The sequence below is a fragment of the Trichechus manatus genome, unplaced genomic scaffold, assembly GCF_000243295.1.
Source record: "Trichechus manatus latirostris isolate Lorelei unplaced genomic scaffold, TriManLat1.0 scaffold00015, whole genome shotgun sequence".
Lineage (NCBI taxonomy): Eukaryota > Metazoa > Chordata > Mammalia > Sirenia > Trichechidae > Trichechus > Trichechus manatus.
In genome coordinates, this window is record NW_004443951.1 from 17341829 (window position 1) to 17361190 (window position 19362).

The following is a 19362-nucleotide window of genomic DNA, read 5'->3' on the forward strand; positions in this document are numbered from 1 at the left end:
ATAGCACAAGTCGCACAACTCTAGGATGGTGGCACAAGATTCTTTGGTTCCAAGGCCCTTCTTCTACCCTTCCCCCATCCAGCCCCTTCCTAGCATTGACTACCATCCCAAGCTCTGCAGGTGGGACCTGAGAACGCGCGCCCCCTGCTGGCCAAGGAGGGAGTGGAAGCTAGAATCCGGGGCTCACAGTTCCTGGTAGTCTTTCCAGTCCGGGTCTCCCGCTAGGCGGAGGGGAATCTGGTCTAGCCACTGACTTCAAGGGTCCTCCGCCCTAGTGTGGAAGAGCTGCCCGCCTGGGCCTTCCACTGTGCTCCTGGCTGGGAGCAGAGCCCTCCTGCTCTTGCATGGAACTGTCCATCCACTACCTCTTCCCCATCCGCGCACGGGCTGAATTGGGGCCAGAGGGAAGGGGGCGCCGCTCAGAGGGGACAGAAGGGAGGCTAGCTTTTCATTTTCCTCCTTTGTGGATCACCAGCCTGGGGGAAAGTCATCAGACCCTCCGCGTGTCCTTGAGCGCCTGCGAAGAACATCTCGAATCCGCAGCAGCCCCTCCACCAGAGCGCCGGGGAGGCAGGGGCTCTCCCATCACTTCGGGCAAGAGGCGATCAGAGAAGAAGAGCTCAGCTGTCCCCCGGTAAGCATGCTACAACAACAACAGCAACACATAGGCAACAGAGGGAGAGTTTATCACTCCACCGCTCCCCCCTCCCCCGGCGGGCGGGGCAGCCCTCACCCCGCCCTCCGGTCGGCTCGCAGGCACACACTCCGCACCACTGCCCGCCCCCTTCTCACGCCCGGGACGCGCCTCTCTCCTTCAGCCTAGTCCCGCAAGCCCCCTGTCTCCGCGGCCGCCTGCTCTCGCCGGGCGGGCTCAGAGCCCGAGCATGCAGCCTGAGGAGCCCCGGGAGCGCCACAAGCCCGGGCCAGGGGCAGAGACCGCCGCGGCCCCGCGCTGGGAAGAAGCCAAGACTTTCTACGACAACCTCACGCCCAAGAAGAAACCCAAATCGGTAAAAGCAAGGCATAGGTATAGAGGGAGGGAACAGCAGGGGCGCCCCCGGGGAGGGGTCGTAAGCTCCTTGGGAAGGGATCTGTGGCGCCCTTCGAGGAGGGGGACGCAGCCTTCAGCACCAGAATGGCCCAGCTTTGGCTCGGGCTCCGGTTTATTTTGGGAGCTGTGCACCGGTGTTTTTTTCCCGGGCTCGGGTTCCACGCCAGGATCGCCCTCCCCCATGCTGTCATCGGGGCCCAGCTCAGGTCTGTGGCCCCAGCCCCTCCCGGCGCGCGCAGCCTGGGGAGCGCGACGGCACTTGTTGGCAAAGCCGGTCAGCGGCGCCTGCGGAAGCACCCCGGGCTCTGGTAACCCGACTCTGGAAACCTGGCTCCTTGCTGTGCGCTCGGGTCTCCGCCATCTAGGCCTTGGGCTCCGGACCCGAACCTCTGCGCTCGGGCTCTGGCTCAGGGTGGTGCGCTCTGGGCTCCAGCTCTGCGCTACCCGCGCCCTAAGGGGAGAGGGCAGCTCATTCCTGGCACTGGGCTCCGTGCTCTTCGGCCAGGTGTCCGCGCTTCTGGTTCCGGACTCCCAACGCTGTACTCGGCGCCGTGGCTCCGGGCTCTCCTCCCCTCACAATGGGCATCAGTACCCCCGCGGCCCCGCGTAGGGGTCTCAGCCCTCCAGGGACTCATACAGAGGAGTCAGCTCCTCTCCCCTACGGACAGATTCCTGATGCCCTGGTGCGGCCCTGGGCCTTGCTCACTCCAGCTTCCAGGAGCTCCGAGCTTGGGGAGAGGACTGATGTTACAGGCTGGACCTGAGGCGTCCTCCAGAGAGCCTGCCTTCAAAGCATCCTGCTGCTTCCCTCCAAAGACCCCTCCCCATGATCTTTCACTTTATCAGCGTTCTCTTCCTGAGCACCTCCAGGCCCCTGGCTCAGCAAGGGAGATTGAAAGATGAATTAGGCTGAGTCCCCAGGCTGGGGAGCTCACAGTGCATTCATGGAGCCCCTTGAAATGGTGAGCCATCAGGTAAAAGACTGTAGGCAGTGCAGTGCGAGCCTAGAGGAGGAAGTGACCGTGGACTAGGGAAGGCTTTGGCTTTGTAGAGATGGCATTTGAGTGGTCTTAAAGCTTGAGTAGGAGGCATTTCCCAGGCAGAGGGAGGGAAACAGCAGGAGTAAAAGGCATGGATATGCCTGTGAAAGTGAAGGTTGTGTTCTGGAATCAGGCCTGAGTGAGAGAATGCAACATCGTTGGGAGGAGAGTTGGAGGGATGCCAAAGAGCCTGTGGAGGGCCTTGAGTGCGGTGTTAAGAAGTCTGGACCTTACTCAGTGGGGCTAGGGGCTTCCAGACAAGGTTCCGTGGAGCCCCATCTTCAGGTGGTCTACATACATGTGAATCCAATTTATTGCCTTTCTTCTTCAAGCTAGGTTTTAAACAATTAAAAATTTGTTATAAAACCCAACACACTCAGATGTGTTACGTGGACATTTTAGCACCTTGGAGTTGTTGTTAGTTGCCAGTCAAATGGGCTCCTATTCATGAGGACCCCATGTACAACATAACAAAATGTTGCCTGTCCTGCACCATCATCATGGTCGTTGGTATGTCTGAATCCATTGTTTTGTCTATTGTGTAGTGCCTTCCAACTTAGGGGGCTCATCTTCCAGCACTATGTTGGGTAATATTCTGTTGTGATTCATAGGGTTTTCATTTTTGGAAGTAGATCACCAGGCCTTTTTTCCTGGTGGTTTCTGTTTTAGTCTGGGAGCTCTGCTGAAATCTGTCCACCACAGGTGACTCAGGTGGTATTTGAAATACTACAGGCATAGCTTCCAGCATCACAGCAACATGTACGCCATCACAGTACAACAAACTGTCAGACAGGTGGTGGACCCCTTGGAGAATATCAACATATTGTGCTGCAGGTTGGTTGTTGTTTGTTTTTTTTTGTTTTGTTTTGTTTTGTTTTGTTTTTTTAGCAAACCTCAGAATAAAGCTTTTCCTGTGATTTGTTTAATAGAAGATTATCTTGTCAAAGAGTCTATAGAAGAATCTTGATCAAAAGGGGGAAAATGCAGAACAGAATTTCAGATTTTCCATGGACTCCAGACTTCCTGGAACCATGGAGTCTGGATGAACCCCTCAAACTATTGCCCTGAGATCATCTTTTAACCTTAAACCAAAAATATCCCTGAAGACTTCTTAAAGCCAAACAATAGTTTAGCTTAACTAATAAAACATCTCTGCCTTGAGCATTACGCTCTTTTAAGAACCACGTATATGGGATGAAATTGACAACAGCAACTCAAAAGATTAGACAGGAACCTTAGGGGACAGTGAATTTATGTTAATGTGGGAAAAACAACTCCGAAAAGGAGGGTGAGAATAGTTGCACAACTCAAAGAAAGTAATCAATGTCACTGAATTGTACATGTAGAAATTGTTGAGTTAGTGTATGTTTTCCTGTGTATATTCTCAACAACAACAAAACAAATAAAAATTAAAAAAGAAAAATAGGAGAGTGTCTTGAAATTGCAAGGCCTGTAGTTTCAAACAACAAACAAATAAACAAAACCTCTTGCCATCTGTAACCACTTATTGGTGTGAATCAGGACTCCTCAATACCGTGCAACCAAAACCAAACAAACTGACTTTGCAACTGGCACCCTAACCCCCAGTTTCAAATTTGTTGTAATCCAAACAACCGTGTTGTTCTCACCGATGGACTTTATAATGAACATTCATATACATGTAATACATTTGAATCCGTAAACAGAATTTATACCAATAAAATATGGTAATACCTGGTTCATATGTTGGGGTTCCACCCAATAACTCATTTGGAGAGAAGGTCATGCTGCTTAGAAAAAAAAAAGTATGAAAACCATTATGGAGCTATTGCAGGATTTTTCAGCAGGGGATTAACTTGGTCCCATTTTCATTTTAGAAAGATCACTCTGGGGTGGTATGGAGGATGGATTGGAGAAGGTGAAGCTGGCAGCAGGCAGACCAGTGAGAAGGCCATCCCTGCCTGAGGAGGAAGCTGGACTAATGGGTGGTCTGGGGGATGGAGAGGAGGGGAGGGGCATTAGGATGGGGAGATGAGCAGAGCAGCAGGACTTAAAATCCATTCCCTCCTCGGCACCCCCAAACACTGAGGAGCCTGGCAACTCAGGCCCAGTGGTTAGTCATGACCCCTCAGATAGCCCCTAACCTTCCTGGGTTCTTTGTGAGGCAGAGGCTGAGGCTTCCTGGTCCCTCTTCTCCCACAGGTTATTTTGGGGGCTTTATGCCTCATGGGCCGCATCAGGGCCTGGCCTGAGTTTATTCTCATTCCCAAAGGCCCTGAGTAAAATATTTAACCCCTGAAGGCCCTAGAAGGTGGGGGGTGGGGGTCACAGGACTTCCTCAATCTAGAGCTAGTCCCTCCTTCTACAGCAGCACTTCTCCCACTAACAGCTTTTTGACTCTGTTTCTACCTTGGGCACAACAGGCAGAATCATGTTGACCTAAATGAGAGCTTCCCAGGCAGGCCAGATAGAGCTGGGTTGCTCTCCATCATCCCCCACCCACATTCCCCAAGCCAGAGCAATCAGCCTGTAGCCCAACCCCTGTGGGAGGCAGAGAGAGTTGGCAAGACCCTGGCTACCTGGAGCCCAGAGCTTCCAGGCTGAGCCCTAGTCTGGAATGAGGGTTGTTCTAACCCAATCCCCAGTCTGGGACCTGGGCTTCTTTCTGATTTCTGGAGGAGCTGTCCCTAGGTACACCTGACAACACATGACAGGTGGCCTTCCTCTGAGGCCAGACCCAGGAGGGTCTCTAAGTCCTAAGTGCCCTGCCTTCTGCTTTGCTCTGGCCAGTGCCACATTGTCTTGCAATCTCTACTCCTCCGGGGGCCTATCTGTTGGGCCTCACTTTGGGGCTGGGTGAAGCACTTAGTGTTGACCTAGGCCCCTGCTTAGATGCTGTTGGAAGTCTCCTGAGCAACCGCCTCCTCAACCTCGGCTCTGGCCTCTTTCTCCTCAGCCCCTTTCATCTGCTCCTTTAGCTCTGTGGAGTCTCGCCAAGCCACTCATATGTCCCAGCTAGAATCCATCTTTACTGCAATTGCTCTTGCCCCCTAGGCCTTAGACCCTGCCTCACTGGTACTGTGTGGGAGCAGTCTGAGTGGGGAGACAGGATCTGTCCTTGGGGCCACCAGTCCGAGGAGAAAGAGGGTCCTGCCCTTAGAAGCCTCAGTCTGAGGACATGGCGCCCCTCACATCTGGGTTCCCAGGGTCTCCTATGAAGGATTTTGCCTGGTGCCACCCAGTTTCCTCCACGGGAGGGTAGAGCTAGGGAGGAGAGAAATCATGTCTGGTTTCTCCCGAATATGAAAGGGTCATACGGAAGCCATGGCCATGTCCTGGCTCTATCATTGGTTGGCTGTATTACCTTGGGCAAGTCATTTGACCTCCCTAAGTCTCAGTTTCCCCATCTGGAAGATGGGAGGGAGTAACAATACCTACCTCATTGTGTTATCGTGAGATTTATATGGTTAAGTGCTTGACTACTAGCCAAAAGATTGGCGGTTCAAACCCACACAGAGGTGCCTCAGGAGACAGACCTGGCGATCTGCTTCCGACAGGTCACAGCCTTGAAAATCCTATAGAACAGTTCTACTCTGCACACATGGGGTGGCCATGAGTTGCAACTGACTCGACAGCAACTACAACCACAACAACAACCAACTTAATGTGCTCACTGCAGTGTATAATACACAGTAAGTACTCAATAGAAATGTCAAGGGTGATACTCAAAATACTTAATAACTGTACAGCATGGTCACGAACCAATCGTAACTGACCACCAGGTCTTAGAGGTTGCAGGGATTAGGGTCTTCTGGGGGCTATCAAGGATGGGCACATCAGAGGGGCTGCTGTGCAGATAGAGCCTAGTCTTGAGGCCAGAAACTTGGGATCTCATTCTGGCTCTGCCTTAACTTTGCTGTGTGACCTAGGGTAATCCTCTGTTCCTACCTGGGCCTATTTCCCCAGATACTTCTGGGGCCAAGGCAGCCAGGAAATTTTTCTTGCAATGGCCAGAGGTGGGGTGGGATGGTAGCTGGGTAGCTAGCTTAGCCAGAGGGTCCCAGGATTCAGCCGTCTGGCAGGGACTGTGGGACAGAAAGTTAGGAGCGAGACCTTGGCTGATTGCCTGGGCTGGAGTGGCCGGCTTGGGAACCTGCCTGAGGGGGCTGGGAGGGCAGCTGCCTCTCTGTCCTTGAAGAGGTGGTGAGTCTGTCCCTAGGGCAGTGAGCTCAGGGGACAAGGCAAGCTCAGCCTTTGTCTTAAAGACCTAATGGCTTCCTGGGTTCGTAAGAGTGGGTCTGTTCCCCTAATGCTTATTATCCCTGCCATTCCTCTATCACCTCTTTTCTTTAGGGCTTTTAACTTTTCCTTCTTTGCTTGAAGTTCACAGCTGCCGAGGGGGTTAGGAGGTGTCCAGTCCAAAGACACACAAACACACAGCGGTGGTCAGCAACTGTGAGAGGCATTTGGGCTACACTTCGAAGGAGAGATACCTGTCCACTACTGCTGTCTTACACCGACCCTGCTGGCCACATACGCCATCTTGGTTGGGGTTAAAAGTCAAATGCAAGATGAGGTCCACCACACGAGCTTAGAGAACTCGGTCTTCCGTTCCTACTTTGGAGTTGTAAAGCTGCGCTGTTCAATAGGGTTGCCTCTATCTACATGGGGCTATTTAAATTCAAATTAAAATGAAATACAATTAAAAATTCAGTTCCTCAGTCTCACTAGCCACAATTCAAGTGCTCCACAGCCAAATGCAGCTAGTGGCTACCTCTTTGGACAGCACAGATTGTAGAACATTTCCATCATCACAGGAAGTGCTATTGGACAGCGCTCTTCTAAAGAATGGCACCGATCCCAAATCTCTGCCTTGGGAATAGACCATTAGCTTCGTGGGGGCAAGGATCATTTCTGCTGTGTCCCCAGCACAGTGCCTGGCACATGGTGACAGGGCCACTGATTGGGGTCCAGGCTTGACCCCAGAGAGAAGCAGTGAAGTTGAATACATGTCTCACAGAGCAATAAGGAGCAGGCCGGAAGGTGAGGTCCACTGATGAGTCTTGCTCCCAAGTTGAGCTTCTCTTTCCTCATCTATGAAGTCAGAGTCATGATCCCAGGACTGCGCAGGCCACAGAGAGGTGTGGGACTCTCTGGGTGTCTGTGGACCCCTTGGGCACCCACATCCTGATCCTCCCTGGGGATTATAGAGAATACAGCTTCTATCTGCGGTGGCAACCCTCCCCCCCCATTCCAGTGGTGGTGGGGGAAAAGCTTTGAGACCCTACTAGGACCCTCTTTGATCTAGCCCCTTCCTACCCTTCTGGGCTCATCTACACTCACTCCACAAACCCTGGCTCTGCTCACCTTTGTGAATGCACGGTGCATGTTTCCACCTCCTCCTGCCTTCCTCCACCCTACTCCCCTTTCAAGGCATCCTCCTCTTCCATGATGACTTCCTCTGAACCCTTGTCATCAAGACTTCACTTTCACCTCTATCCTTACACTCATTTCAGTCCTGTTTGCATCCAAGTGACCTGTCTGTGAGTCTGCGTACTCTGGGGATGGGAACCAAGTGTCTACCAGGACCACGCTCAGGCAGAGCCCACAGGTTCCTGGCACAAAGAACCTGTAAATGTTTGTCAAATTTGAATCAACCAAAAAATATTCTCTGAGCACCTACTATCTGTCAAGCAAATTGACCAGATTAGGGCACTGCACTACAATTTCTACTTCATGTAAAACTTACAGTTTTTGATTCATTGTGAGTACTGTTTCTCATTGAAATACATCATTTAAAAGTTCAGAGACATCCATTCAGTCAACAAAGATTTACTGAACACCTACTATGTGCCAGGCACACTACTAAGCACTGGACTAATGAACAAGAGAGAAATGATCCTGCTCCCTCAGAACTTACAGCCCAGAAAGAAAATAATTCAACAAGTAGTCATAATTTAGTGTTAAATTTTATTAAAAGGGAAATCCATAGAGGTGGCAGCAAACCCAGACTAGAGAAGGTGACATATAGTTTGAGGCCAAAGGCTGAATAGAAGTTAGCTAGATAGAGTCAGGGAAAGAGCATATCAGGTGGAGGGAACATCACGTGCAAAGGCCCAGACAGAGAGTGAGGGAGTGCTCAGGGACAGGAGAAAGGTCCAAATGAGCAAAGCTGTGGAATGGGTAGGTGAGAGTGGAGAGAGAGTAGGATTCTGTCTTGAAGGGCCTCCTGTGCCATATTGAAGGTTGTCAACCTTATTCTTAGAAAAGTGGGTACCATGGAAGGGTTTCAAGCAGAGGCGAACAGTTATCAGGTCTGAATTTTAGAAAAAAAACCCCTCTGACATCATTTGGAGGAGAGATTAGGGGTGGGTGAGACAGAATAATACATTGGACTATGACAGTGGAGACAGAAAGATGTGGATGGAGCCTAGAAGGAGAATTGACAGGTTTTGGTGATTAACTGATAAGGAAAAGGAGTTGAGGATGACTTCTGGGCTTCTGGCTTGGGTGTTGGAGTGGACAGTGGTGCTAGCATTGAAGTGATGAAAAGGGGAGAGAATGAGCGGTGGGGGGTGGAGAAAGTGGTGGGAGTTTAGCCTTCAACATGTCAAGTTTGATTGACTGTTAGCCAACCTGTACAGTTAGATGTATGTCTGGAGCTCAGGAGAAAGATCTGGGCTGGAGATAAATTTTCTTCTATAATTGTCATGTTTCTAGGCATCATTTCTTCCTAAGGGCATGTAGCTCTCATTTTATAATGGAAACCATCTGGAGACCATCTTGAACATCAGTCATTCTTTGGCTGTCTACGTCGTATTCATTTTTCTGTTGTGTCCCGATGGCCTACCGGATTGCAAACTCCCTGAGGGCATGTTATTCCCATCAGACTGTGCTCCTAGGTGGAAAGCCATCATCCCCCACAGTCCCTAGCTGGGTCCTGCACAGAGGGGGTCCTGACCTAGATCTGCTCCTACCCAAGGCTGAGCCTCTTTAGGGCAAGGGCTGGGCCTGGTCTTCTCCACGTCCCCAGTACCTGGGGGGCCTGCAAATGCACACCTACCTTAGGGGAGGTCTGAGCAACAGCCCTTCCTCCCATGTCTCTGCAGCCTAAGCCTCAGAATGCAGTCACCATTGCTGTGTCTTCCCGAGCCTTGTTCCGCATGGATGAGGAGCAGCGGATCTACACTGAGCAGGGCGTGGAGGACTACGTGCGCTACCAGCTGGAACACGAGAATGAGCCCTTCAGCCCTGGGCCCGCCTTCCCCTTCGTGAAGGTGAGGGAGCAATCCTACCACTAGCCCATACAGTACCTAGAAAAAGGCACTCCCATGGGTATTTGAGGAAGGAAAAGGGGTCCCCTCTGGGCAGACATAACACTGCAGGTGCACAGCTTGGCTAAAGGACGGTCCTTTGTGGATCACAGTGATCCCATCCCGTTGTGCATGGGGTTGCCATGACTTCGGGGTGACTTGACGGCAGCTAACAACAACGTCAGGTAGCCCGTCTGGTGAGTGGAGCAGGGGCTGGCTTTTGACCCTCACGCACCCTTTTGTGTGCCCCTGTGTGGTAAAAACCTGTGCAGTGGTAGAGAACGGCCTAATGAGAAGGTAGTCCACGTCCACTGATCTCATCCCAAGCCTGGCCACTGACTCCCCATCCCGCTCCCCTACTCTTCCCAGTGGCTCCCCTCTCGCCCCTCCTCCTCAACCCTGGCCACCAACTCCAGGTATCAACATCTGGGATCTGAGCCGTGTGTGTCCTCTCCCATTCAGGCTCTGGAGGCTGTGAACAGCAGGCTGCGGGAGCTGTACCCCGATGGTGAGGACCTTTTTGACATCGTCCTCGTGACCAACAACCACGCTCAAGTGGGAGTCCGTCTCATCAATAGTATCAACCACTATGGTGAGCATGAGGGGCTCGGCCATGGGGCACCCTCACCCGACTTCCAGGGACGGGACCACAAGCACAGCAGGGTGAGGTCATACTGGCTGGAACCCCAGGCTCCATGGTGTATTGGTAACCTGGCTCTAGAACAAAACAAAACAAAATGCCCTGATTTGTAGCATTGCTGATTTTCATTCAAGGTATAAATATGCACACCATAGCTAATTTCAAGCTACCAACAGTTGAACAACCTAACTGGCTCCAAAAAATCCTGAATGTTTAACAATTGATCTTGCGAGCCAGTACAACCAGGCTCCAGCACACCACTTCACAGGCAGGAACTGGGCAGAGCACCTGCTGCCTCTGTGTCTCAGTTTCTCTCTCTGTAATGGAGCTAACAAGCCTTATTGGGCTGCTGGGAGGATCAGGGACACTCTTTGAGTGAAAACACTTTGTGTCTTAGTCCAAACTCTTGACTGAAAGTAACAGACCCTCCAGAGTTGGTTTAAGCTGAAGCAAATAATTTATTAGGTTTACAGGGGTGTAGCTTAGACCACAGGAGCCCTGGTGGCCCAGTGGTTAAACGCTGGGCTACTAACTGAAAGGTCAGTGATTGGAACCCATCAGCCACTCCTCAGGAGAAAGATGTGGCAGTCTGCTTCTGTAAAGATTACAGCCTTGGAAACCCTATGGGGCAGTTCTACCCTGTCCTATGGGGTTGCTATGAGTTGGAATCAGCTTACCGGGTCAATGGGTTAGCTTAGACCACAGGGCAGGAAGTGGAATAGGGCCAGACAAAGGCCTGAATCCAAGTATGAGAAATTGCTTCTGCGCTGTTTTTGTCTCTGGGCCACATGAGCCCTTTTTTCTCCTTCTCTTGGCAAATCTGTTCCTTTTTTTTTTTTTTCCTCTCTCTCTCTCCCCAAATTAGGTCTCTCTGCTTTTCCTGAATATGGCTGAAATTTACAAGTTTGCAAGTCCTTGTTTTAAGCAATCAAGAGAGTTGAATTGGCATTTTTTAATCCTAATTTCAAACTGCTGGGAGTGAGGATGAAATTCAAAACATTTAACCACTTGTGTGACACAGGCTCTGAGCAATCAGAATGGATCCCCCCTGTAGTGCTGGAGCAGGGTCCTGAAGGGCCCCTGCTGTGCCAGGCATTATCCCTTCCAGCGTGGATAAGTGTCCAGGGCGAGGGTCTGGGGTAGTGATAGAGTAACTCAGTGGGCTCAGAGCAACCCCAGCACCTATGCTTATGGGTCAAACCAAGCCAGTTGCCATGGAGTTGATTTCAACTCATAGTGACCCCGTGCCTGTCAAAGTAGAACCGTGCTCCGTAGAGTTTTCAATGGCTGAGTTTTTGGAATTAGATTGCCATGACTTTCTTCCAAGATGCTGAAAAACAAAAACAAAAACAAAAAACCGTTGCCATCACAGGGTAGAATCAAAATACCGATCTTTTGGTTAGCAGCCAAGCTCTTTACTGTTGGCACCACCCAGGGACCCCATACTGATGGGTATTAGCTAACTATAAACCCAAGCTAGGAAAAAGAATCTGATTGGCCCAGCTTGTGTCAGGTGTTCGTCTCTTATCCAGTCAGCTATGACCAGGAGGGCAGGATCACATACCACAGTCACGGCTGCAAGCCCCACTTCTTGCAGTACTATGATTCCTTGGCAAGAGGGTGTTACTAAGAGCCAGGCAATTGCTCCAGAGGGATGATTTCATGGATGAAGGATGGAGGGGCTCAGAGAAGAGGACTGCTGGCCTAAAAGTACACAGAGAATCACTCTGCCCTCCACCATCACCACCACTCAGAACCAAGATGGTGCCCTTTGGACACAGGGGCTATTGTGAGGCCCTTCAGGCTGACCTGGCCTCACTTCAGTACTCTCTACCTCTTCTCCAGACCTGTTCATCGAGAGGTTCTGCATGACGGGTGGGAACAGCCCCATCTGCTACCTCAAGGCCTACCACACCAACCTCTACTTGTCAGCTGATGCGGAAAAAGTGCAGGAAGCCATTGATGAGGGTATGTCAGACTGGGGAGGGAGTATATGGGGAGTCTGTCAAAGAGGTCCCAGAGGTGGAAGGGCTGGTCCTAGAGCTCTGAGCAGGTGCTGGGGGTTGCTATAGTAACTGGAAGGGGTGGCAGTGCCTCCTAATTCCTAATGACCTGTCCTGTAAACTCTGAGAATATGTCCCCACCTATCCCACTCTCCTACCCCCTGCCCTACTATGTTGAGGAGGCTTTAACTCATCAGCATCTCGCAGTCTACTATTTCCATGGAAATCCTCCGTAATGCCCAGACAGCCACTCCTTTCTAAGATTCCTTCAGGTCAGCCCAGGTGTTCTGATTCCTGTGTGATGCTGGTCAGCTTCTGCCCCTCTCTGGGCCAATGGGGAGGGACGTATGTACCCAGCCCAGCCTGAATGGTGGGCCTGGGAAATGACCAGCATCTCCAGAAGCTGAGCTGGCCAGTGCTGGGGTGAGGTTAGGAGACCCAGCTACAAGTACTGACAAAGAGACTCTCCCCCTCCCCCACCACGTGTCTCTTTTATGGGGCAGTTTTAGGTGACAGCATAGTCTCAGTCCTCTCAACAGGGTGCGTGTCCCTATTGCACCTGGAAGAAAACAAGCCCACAAAGAAGGAAAGACTGACCAGCTACCTGAGAGTGCTCCTCAGGCCAAACACTAGTGGTGGGTTTCTTTATCAACCAACAGTATATTCATTTTTCTCTTCCTCTTCCATGCTGGCTCCTGCCTGGAAGCCTGTCCTCTCTCCCTGCTGCCTTACTCCTCTGAGCTGCTTGGGAGCTCCAAAAGGCTTTCTTTAACCAGGAACCAAAAGCCATTTTCCTAGACAAATGGCGCACCCTCTGGTCAAGGCCTTCGCGCTAGTGTGTATGTGTGACTCTGTGTGTCTGTAATTTGACCTCGGGCTAGGGAGAAGGGGAGTAGTTGGGAAGGGGCCCTGCTCAAGGTGAGGTGGTTCTGGTTCATCTTGGCTCCAGCGTTGGCAGAGCTGAGCAGGTGTTTGGCCTGAAACCCAGTGCCTGCTCCTGCTTACAGCATCCTCCTATAAAGAACTGTGAGGCTGGCCCTGCTTACCACTCCCCCCAAACCTCTTCCTGAGCCCAGCCCCTATGATCCTAGATTCCCAAAGAGCAGGGCGGAACTAGAGTTTGGAGAGATAACAAGGGGGTTTCCAGCCTCCTAGAACTTGCTGTCTGTTGTCCAGCGCAGCTCTAGCCTGGAGCCTGGGTCCCCAACAGGCACCCTTGATGCCCTGGAGAAGTCCAGGGTTGCAGAGAGTCCGTGCACAGTCAGATGTAGCTAGTGCTGCCTGCCATGGCCACCTGTGTTGTCTCAAGGAACCCTGAATGGCCAGGTTGCCTCAGTAGGGCATGCCTGGGTGCCATTGTGACAGTAGACCAAGGGTGCCCACACCCACCCCACCCTAGACTGCACCCTAGGATCTCAGCCCCAGACAGAGCTGAAGAGGCCACTAATTCTGCCTACACCCAGAGAAGGTGAATAACTTGCCAGAATCAATAGTGAGGGAGAACCTGAGGCCAAGCCAGAGTCAGGGCCTCCTCCCAGCCCCCTGTATGTCTACATGGGAACCTGCAGAGAACCCTTGGCAGAGAGCAGTGGTCTGCGGGACCCTCCAGCCAGGACTGGTATTCAGTTGGTACGCACCAGCCTGGCCTTACTATGTATTTAAGTGTAGAGATTCCTCCACATCATTTTGGTCAATAGCTCCTGCCCTGAGCCCTCTGAGTGTCCCCCTGCTACCCTGGGACCCCCCGCCCCGAGACCTCCCCACAAAGCAGCAACTAAAGGGGTAACCCTGACATAGGCAGGGCCCTCAGAGCCCTGCTTCACAGTGACAGCCAGTGTCCACTCTTATTGGTCAGTGTCCATGTCCTCCCTCTTTTTACATATTTTGAAAATCAGCCCACATTAGCTATCTTAGTTACCTGGTGCTCCCTTAAGAGAAACACCACAAGTGGGTGACCTTGTGAACAGAAATTTATTTTCTCACAGTTCAGGAGACTAGAAGGCTGAATTCAGGGCATGGCTCTAGGTGGAAGTCCTTCCTTGTCTATTTCAGCTTCTAGTAGCCAGCCATTGTGGGAACTCCTGGGCTTGTAGATGCATCTATGTGTGTGTCCGTCTCCATATGGCATCTGTCTTCCCCCTGTGTGTGGCTCTGTGTCTATTCTGCTTTTTTACAACTCAGACATGATTAGGTTTAGGACCCACCCTACTCTAGTACGATCTCATTAACATAACGAAATAAAGTAGCCCTGCTTCCAAAGTGGGTCATATTTACAGGTACGGGGGTTAAAATTTCAACACATATTTTTTGGGGGGACACAATTCAGTCCATAACATCAGCCTGGCACTAAGTCCTGGGTGAGCAGGTGGGGCAAGGATAACCTGAGATAGCCCTCCCCTGCCCCCATGCAGCTGAGGTGGTTTCCAGGAGGGCCCCTAATGCCCAGCCAGGGCCAGCCAACGCTTGCCTCTCTCCACCCAGGGATTGCAGCTGCCACCGTCTTCAGCCCCAGCAGGGATGTGGCTGTGTCCCAGACCCAGCTGCGCGTGGCCTTCGATGGGGACGCCGTGCTGTTCTCAGACGAGTCGGAGCGCATCGTCAAAGCCCATGGGCTGGACAGATTCTTCGAGCATGAGAAGGCCCATGAGAACAAACCCTTGGCCCAGGTGCTCCACATAGTCCCTGGAACCCCCAAGTGGAGCAAGGCAGCGCCTCAGAACTTGCCCTTGGACTGAGCCTCAGCCCAGAACCAAACCCCAGGCTCAGCCCAGAATCCAGCCAGGTCCCCTCAGCAAGCTTCCAGCCCTCATCCCTCTCGCTTGGCCCTGACTCTCCTCAGTGAGCTTCCATCCCTTCATCCTCGCTCACTGAAGCCCTACCCTCCTTAAAGCCCCATCCTCTCTCTAAGGCCCTCTCTGAAGCCCCCATCCCTTCTTTGCACCTCCAATCCCCTTTCTGAGGTTCCCATTGCATCTCTGAAGCCCCATCCATTTCTGAGGTCTCCATTCCATCCCTGAATTCCACATCCCCTCCCCCGCCCACTGAAGCCCCATCTCCTCTCTGAAGCTCCCATCTCCCCTTTTTAGGCCTCCATTCTGTCTCTGAAAAGCCTCTATCACCTCACTGAGACCTCCATCCTCTTCCTGAGCTCTCTACACCCTCCCTGATGCCCCATCCTCTTTCTGGAGCCCTCATCCCCTCTTTGATACCCCTACTCCCTCTCTGAGATTCCCTCACCCCTCTGAGTAAGGCCCCATCCCCTCAAGAAGCCCCTGCTCCCCTCACTGGAGGAAAGGACTGGCACCACTTACTGAGGCAGGGAGGCCCAGCTGGGTGTGGGGTCTGGAGGACTCTCACCAGCCCTCCCCACCTCCTGCTATCCATCCTTTGGCCAGGGGGCTCAGGGACCCTCACTCATCCTCAAACTGCTCGGTGTCTCCCTGAGGGCAGAATATACCCTGGAGCTTGCTGGAAACTCCCAAGGGTTGGAGCTGTTGGGATTCTCCAGCCCTCCTGGGAGCTGCTCTTTGTGCTCTGAACAAAAATCTGGGTGCTCATTCATCCTAGAGCCCCTCTCTGCCACGAGCTCAGCAGGTCCCAGGGCTTCAGTGTGGCTCCGGAGTGTTCGTTTCACTTCTGTTCTCGCTGGTTCCCTCTGAAATCCTTGGGAACCCAGGGCGGGGTAGTTTTCGCACTCCTGGGAAGAGGCCCAGGAGACCACTGCTTGCTCCAGGTCACCCAGCAAGTGAGGGGTCTCCAAGATTAGAAACCCACCTTTCCTTATTTCCAACTGCTGTTACAGTTTTCTTCTTCATCATCCTCAGGTTCTTTACTCACAAGTCCTCATTAAGTTTCATTGATCTGAGCACTGTGAGAATAAATCCCTTCCCTCACCCTAGGGTGCTTGAGCATGATACCCTGAGACACCTGTGTGCCCGATGGGCAGGGCTGATATTCAGCAGTTACACATCAGTCCATCTGTCCCAGTTGTTCACAGCTGGAGTCTATTCTGATTGGAGGGTACCCATGCTGTCGTTGTTCAATATTTTTAATATCCTCCCTCTGATGGGCACAGACGGCCACACTTATAGAGCTACAGGGAAGACCCCCATGTACCTGGTGGGCACATGGATGGACATACATAGTTACAGTTGCCCTGGTACAGTTATGCTGACCCAGATGGTCTTAATCACGTACTACAGACACCCAGACTTGCACAGATGCCTACAGTCCCATGATGCACACAGTGCCTCCAGGAGGCATGCTGTTGTCATTGTTGTTAAGTGCCATCAAGTTGACCCTGGACTCATGTCCACCCCATACACAACGGAAGGAAATGCTGCCTGGTCCTGCATCATCCCTGTGATTGGTTGTGGATGGGATTGTTGCAATCCATAGGGTTTTCATTGGCTGATTTTCAGAAGTAGATCACCAGGCCTTTCTTCCTAATCTGTCTTAGTCTGGAAGCTCTGGTGAAACTTCTTCAGCATCATAGCAACACACAAGCCTCCACTGACAGATGGGTGGTGGCTGCCCATGAGGTGCATTGGACAGGAATTGAACCCGGGTCTCCTGCATGAAAAGGGAGAATTCTACCACTGAACCTCCACGCATAGCAGAACTAAAAGATTTAGGGAGCCCAAGAAGCTGTCCCACCCCTAACTGCACGACATTAACGTTTAAGGGAGGGAGCCCAGCCGGAGGGGAGGGGCGTGTTTGGGAGAGGGATGAGCTCACATGTTCCTTTGCCTTCTCATAGGGCCCCCTAAAGGGCTTTCTGGAGGCGCTGGGTAGGCTGCAGAAGAAGTTCTACTCCAAGGGCCTACGGCTGGAGTGCCCAATCCGCACCTACTTGGTGACAGCGCGCAGTGCAGCCAGTTCTGGTGCCCGGGCTCTCAAGACCCTGCGCAGCTGGGGCCTGGAGACGGATGAGGCTCTGTTCCTGGCTGGAGCACCCAAGGGCCCCCTCCTCGAGAAGATCCGCCCACACATCTTCTTTGATGACCAGATGTTCCACGTGGCTGGGGCTCAGGAGATGGGCACGGTGGCTGCCCATGTGCCTTACGGTGTGGCACAGACATCCCCACGGACTGCAGCGACAAAGCAGGTCCCGCCTGCCCAGTAGCTGAGTGGCCAATTTTACCAAGCCACATGGCTCCAGGCACGGCTCCTCATCATACTTTGACACCCCATCTAGTGGGCCCCACTAGTTTCTCATCACTCTGCCCTTCCACATGTCTGTCCTCATCCCTGTGAATGAGGCACATGTAGGAACGGATGCAGAAGGGGCTGGCATTCTCATCATCCCTCCTTTTGGGCGAGTGCTGTGCCATGATCCTGGTACGAAAGTGAGACTGTGCAGACTAGCTGGATTTCAGTGGGAAGTTGATGGGACTGAGGATGGGGGTGTCAGAGAAGCCAGGATGCCTGCAAGGGGGCTTGGTGTGAAGACTAGCTCCATGTGGTACAAAGAACACTGCTTTGAGAGAGAGAGGCTCTAACTTCTAAGGTCTGTCCTGCCTTTAACTGCATGATTAAGTCCCTCCCCTTCATGAGCCTCAGTTTCCCCATCTTTTAGTTCGTTTTCAAACTCTCCTTTAACTAAAGCAGCTTGATTTTATAAGATTGCCCTCTTGGAAGGAAGCATTCTATGCCAGGGCTGCTGCTAGTATGTATGGCACTTTTGTGCAAGTTACAGAAAGATGCCCTCTCTAAGCAAATCAGTTACAGAAAGGCGGCCCTTCTTCTGGGCTGGCCCAGATCCACTCTGGGATACACAACTCAGTCAGCAGAACACAGGCTAGATTTTAGCTCAGAGGCATTTGTCAAATGGGCAAAATGCACAACCGTCCACAGCAGCCATATCTATAATTTTCAACGTTTGGAAACCACTGGACAAGGTGACCTATCTGCTTCTTGTACTTGTGACTTCCTGTGATTCTCTAGTCCTGGTAATCAGGGGTCAGCTAAGAGTTTGTGAAGAGGAGCGAGGGCAGTGACTTTAACCTGCATGCAAACACTCCTCCAACCAGCAGGGGACGCCGCAGTTTCTTCCTGGGGAGGAGTTTTAGAAGCTGTCTGCTCAGTGTGCTTCCTTTGCTTTTCCTTTGAGCCAAAGTTCAATTGTTCCTGCCTTCCAGGCAGGGGTCTATTAGTGTTAAATTGCTGAATGATCTCTCACAGCTGGCTATAGAAACTGTGCTGGCCAATAGAGACCACCAATTGGGGCCACACCTTAAGCATCTCCCAGGGCAAGGCACCCTACCTGCCCCCCTACCCCCTAGTTAGGCCTCTGCTTCCAACCTCCTTATGTCAGTCCCTCCCAGCTGCAGTGGAGTGGATTCTAAGTCATGGCAACCCCATGGGTGTCAGGTAGAACTGTGCTCCATAGGGTTTTCAGTGGCCAGGACTTTCTTCCAAGGCGCCTCTAGATGGACTCCATCTGCCAACTTTGAGGTCAGCAGCCGAGCACATTGACCGTTTCACCACCCAGGGACTCCATGTCAGCCCCTACACCCAATTATTGCATCCTGCTGTGCTGTTTCATCCAGTTCTGCTAAGCAGCTCTGCCAGTGGGGAATGAGGCGAGTATCTGTGTTTACTGTTGTGGCCCCAAATGCAAGGGGAGAAAGTTCAGTGGCTGAAGTGGGAGGTTGTCCAGGCTGAGCCAGAGGGTAAGGTCCTGCCTAGGGGGAAGTGCGAAGTAGCCTAGTCAGTGCTGACGTGTGAGGGGGTCTTGTCTGAGACAAAAGATACAGAGGTTGCGACCAGCTAGACAAGAAGGAGCCGAGTGTGTGCCCTCAAAATTCTCCAGCTGTGGAGCTGTGAGAGGAAGGCCAGGCAAGGCTGCCCAGGGACATAGTGAGCTCTCCGTCACTGGGACGCTGTGGAAGGGATTCCAGGATAAGGCAACCTCTCCCTGAGAGATGCACTAGGATCCTTCACCCTTGCAGAGCCCCAGCAGCCCCCTGCGGTGCTTCTTCCCCACTTGCTGGGCGAACTCTCACTACTTGATGAATCATCTTCTTCCTTTGTTGACCATCCCTGGCTCTCTCCGGAGGGAGGGCAGAGGTCCCAATGGCTGGACCCCCAGGAAGACCAAAAAGGGGTGAGCAGACGTCTGTGTGTGGGATTGATTGCCCAGCTCCCGGGCGGGAACCTAGCTGTGAACAAGTACTTGGTGAAGGAGCTTGGAGGAGTATGGAGGACAGCTGGAGTGTTTGTGGGGGCAGGAGGCGGGGGGGATGGACAATGTAGGACCTGACCTCTGTTCCTTTGGGAACTCAGCCCAGGGTCTGAATGGGCACAGGTTCTGAGCAGCATGGGGCAGGGTGGT

The 19362-nt window shown here is 52.2% G+C and overlaps 1 protein-coding gene across 1 annotated transcript; it reads left to right on the forward strand.

Annotated features, from left to right (window-relative positions):
- The first annotated feature begins 884 nt into the window (after window positions 1–884).
- On the forward strand, window positions 885–17151 carry NT5C1A (5'-nucleotidase, cytosolic IA). Its single transcript, XM_023727019.1, has 6 exons — window positions 885–1010; window positions 9180–9347; window positions 9846–9975; window positions 11869–11991; window positions 14508–14692; window positions 16786–17151. Exons 1-6 carry the CDS (start codon window positions 885–887, stop codon window positions 17149–17151), a joined length of 1098 nt encoding a protein of 365 aa, XP_023582787.1.
- The last annotated feature ends 2211 nt before the right edge of the window (window positions 17152–19362 follow it).

Coding starts and splice junctions, on each gene's coding strand:
- NT5C1A (XM_023727019.1), top strand. CDS start 885: ATGCAGCCTGAGGAGCCCCGGGAGCGCCACAAGCCCGGGCCAGGGGCA. Junction 1,011..9,179: donor CCAAGAAGAAACCCAAATCG/GTAAAAGCAAGG, acceptor ATGTCTCTGCAG/CCTAAGCCTCAGAATGCAGT. Junction 9,976..11,868: donor CAATAGTATCAACCACTATG/GTGAGCATGAGG, acceptor CCTCTTCTCCAG/ACCTGTTCATCGAGAGGTTC.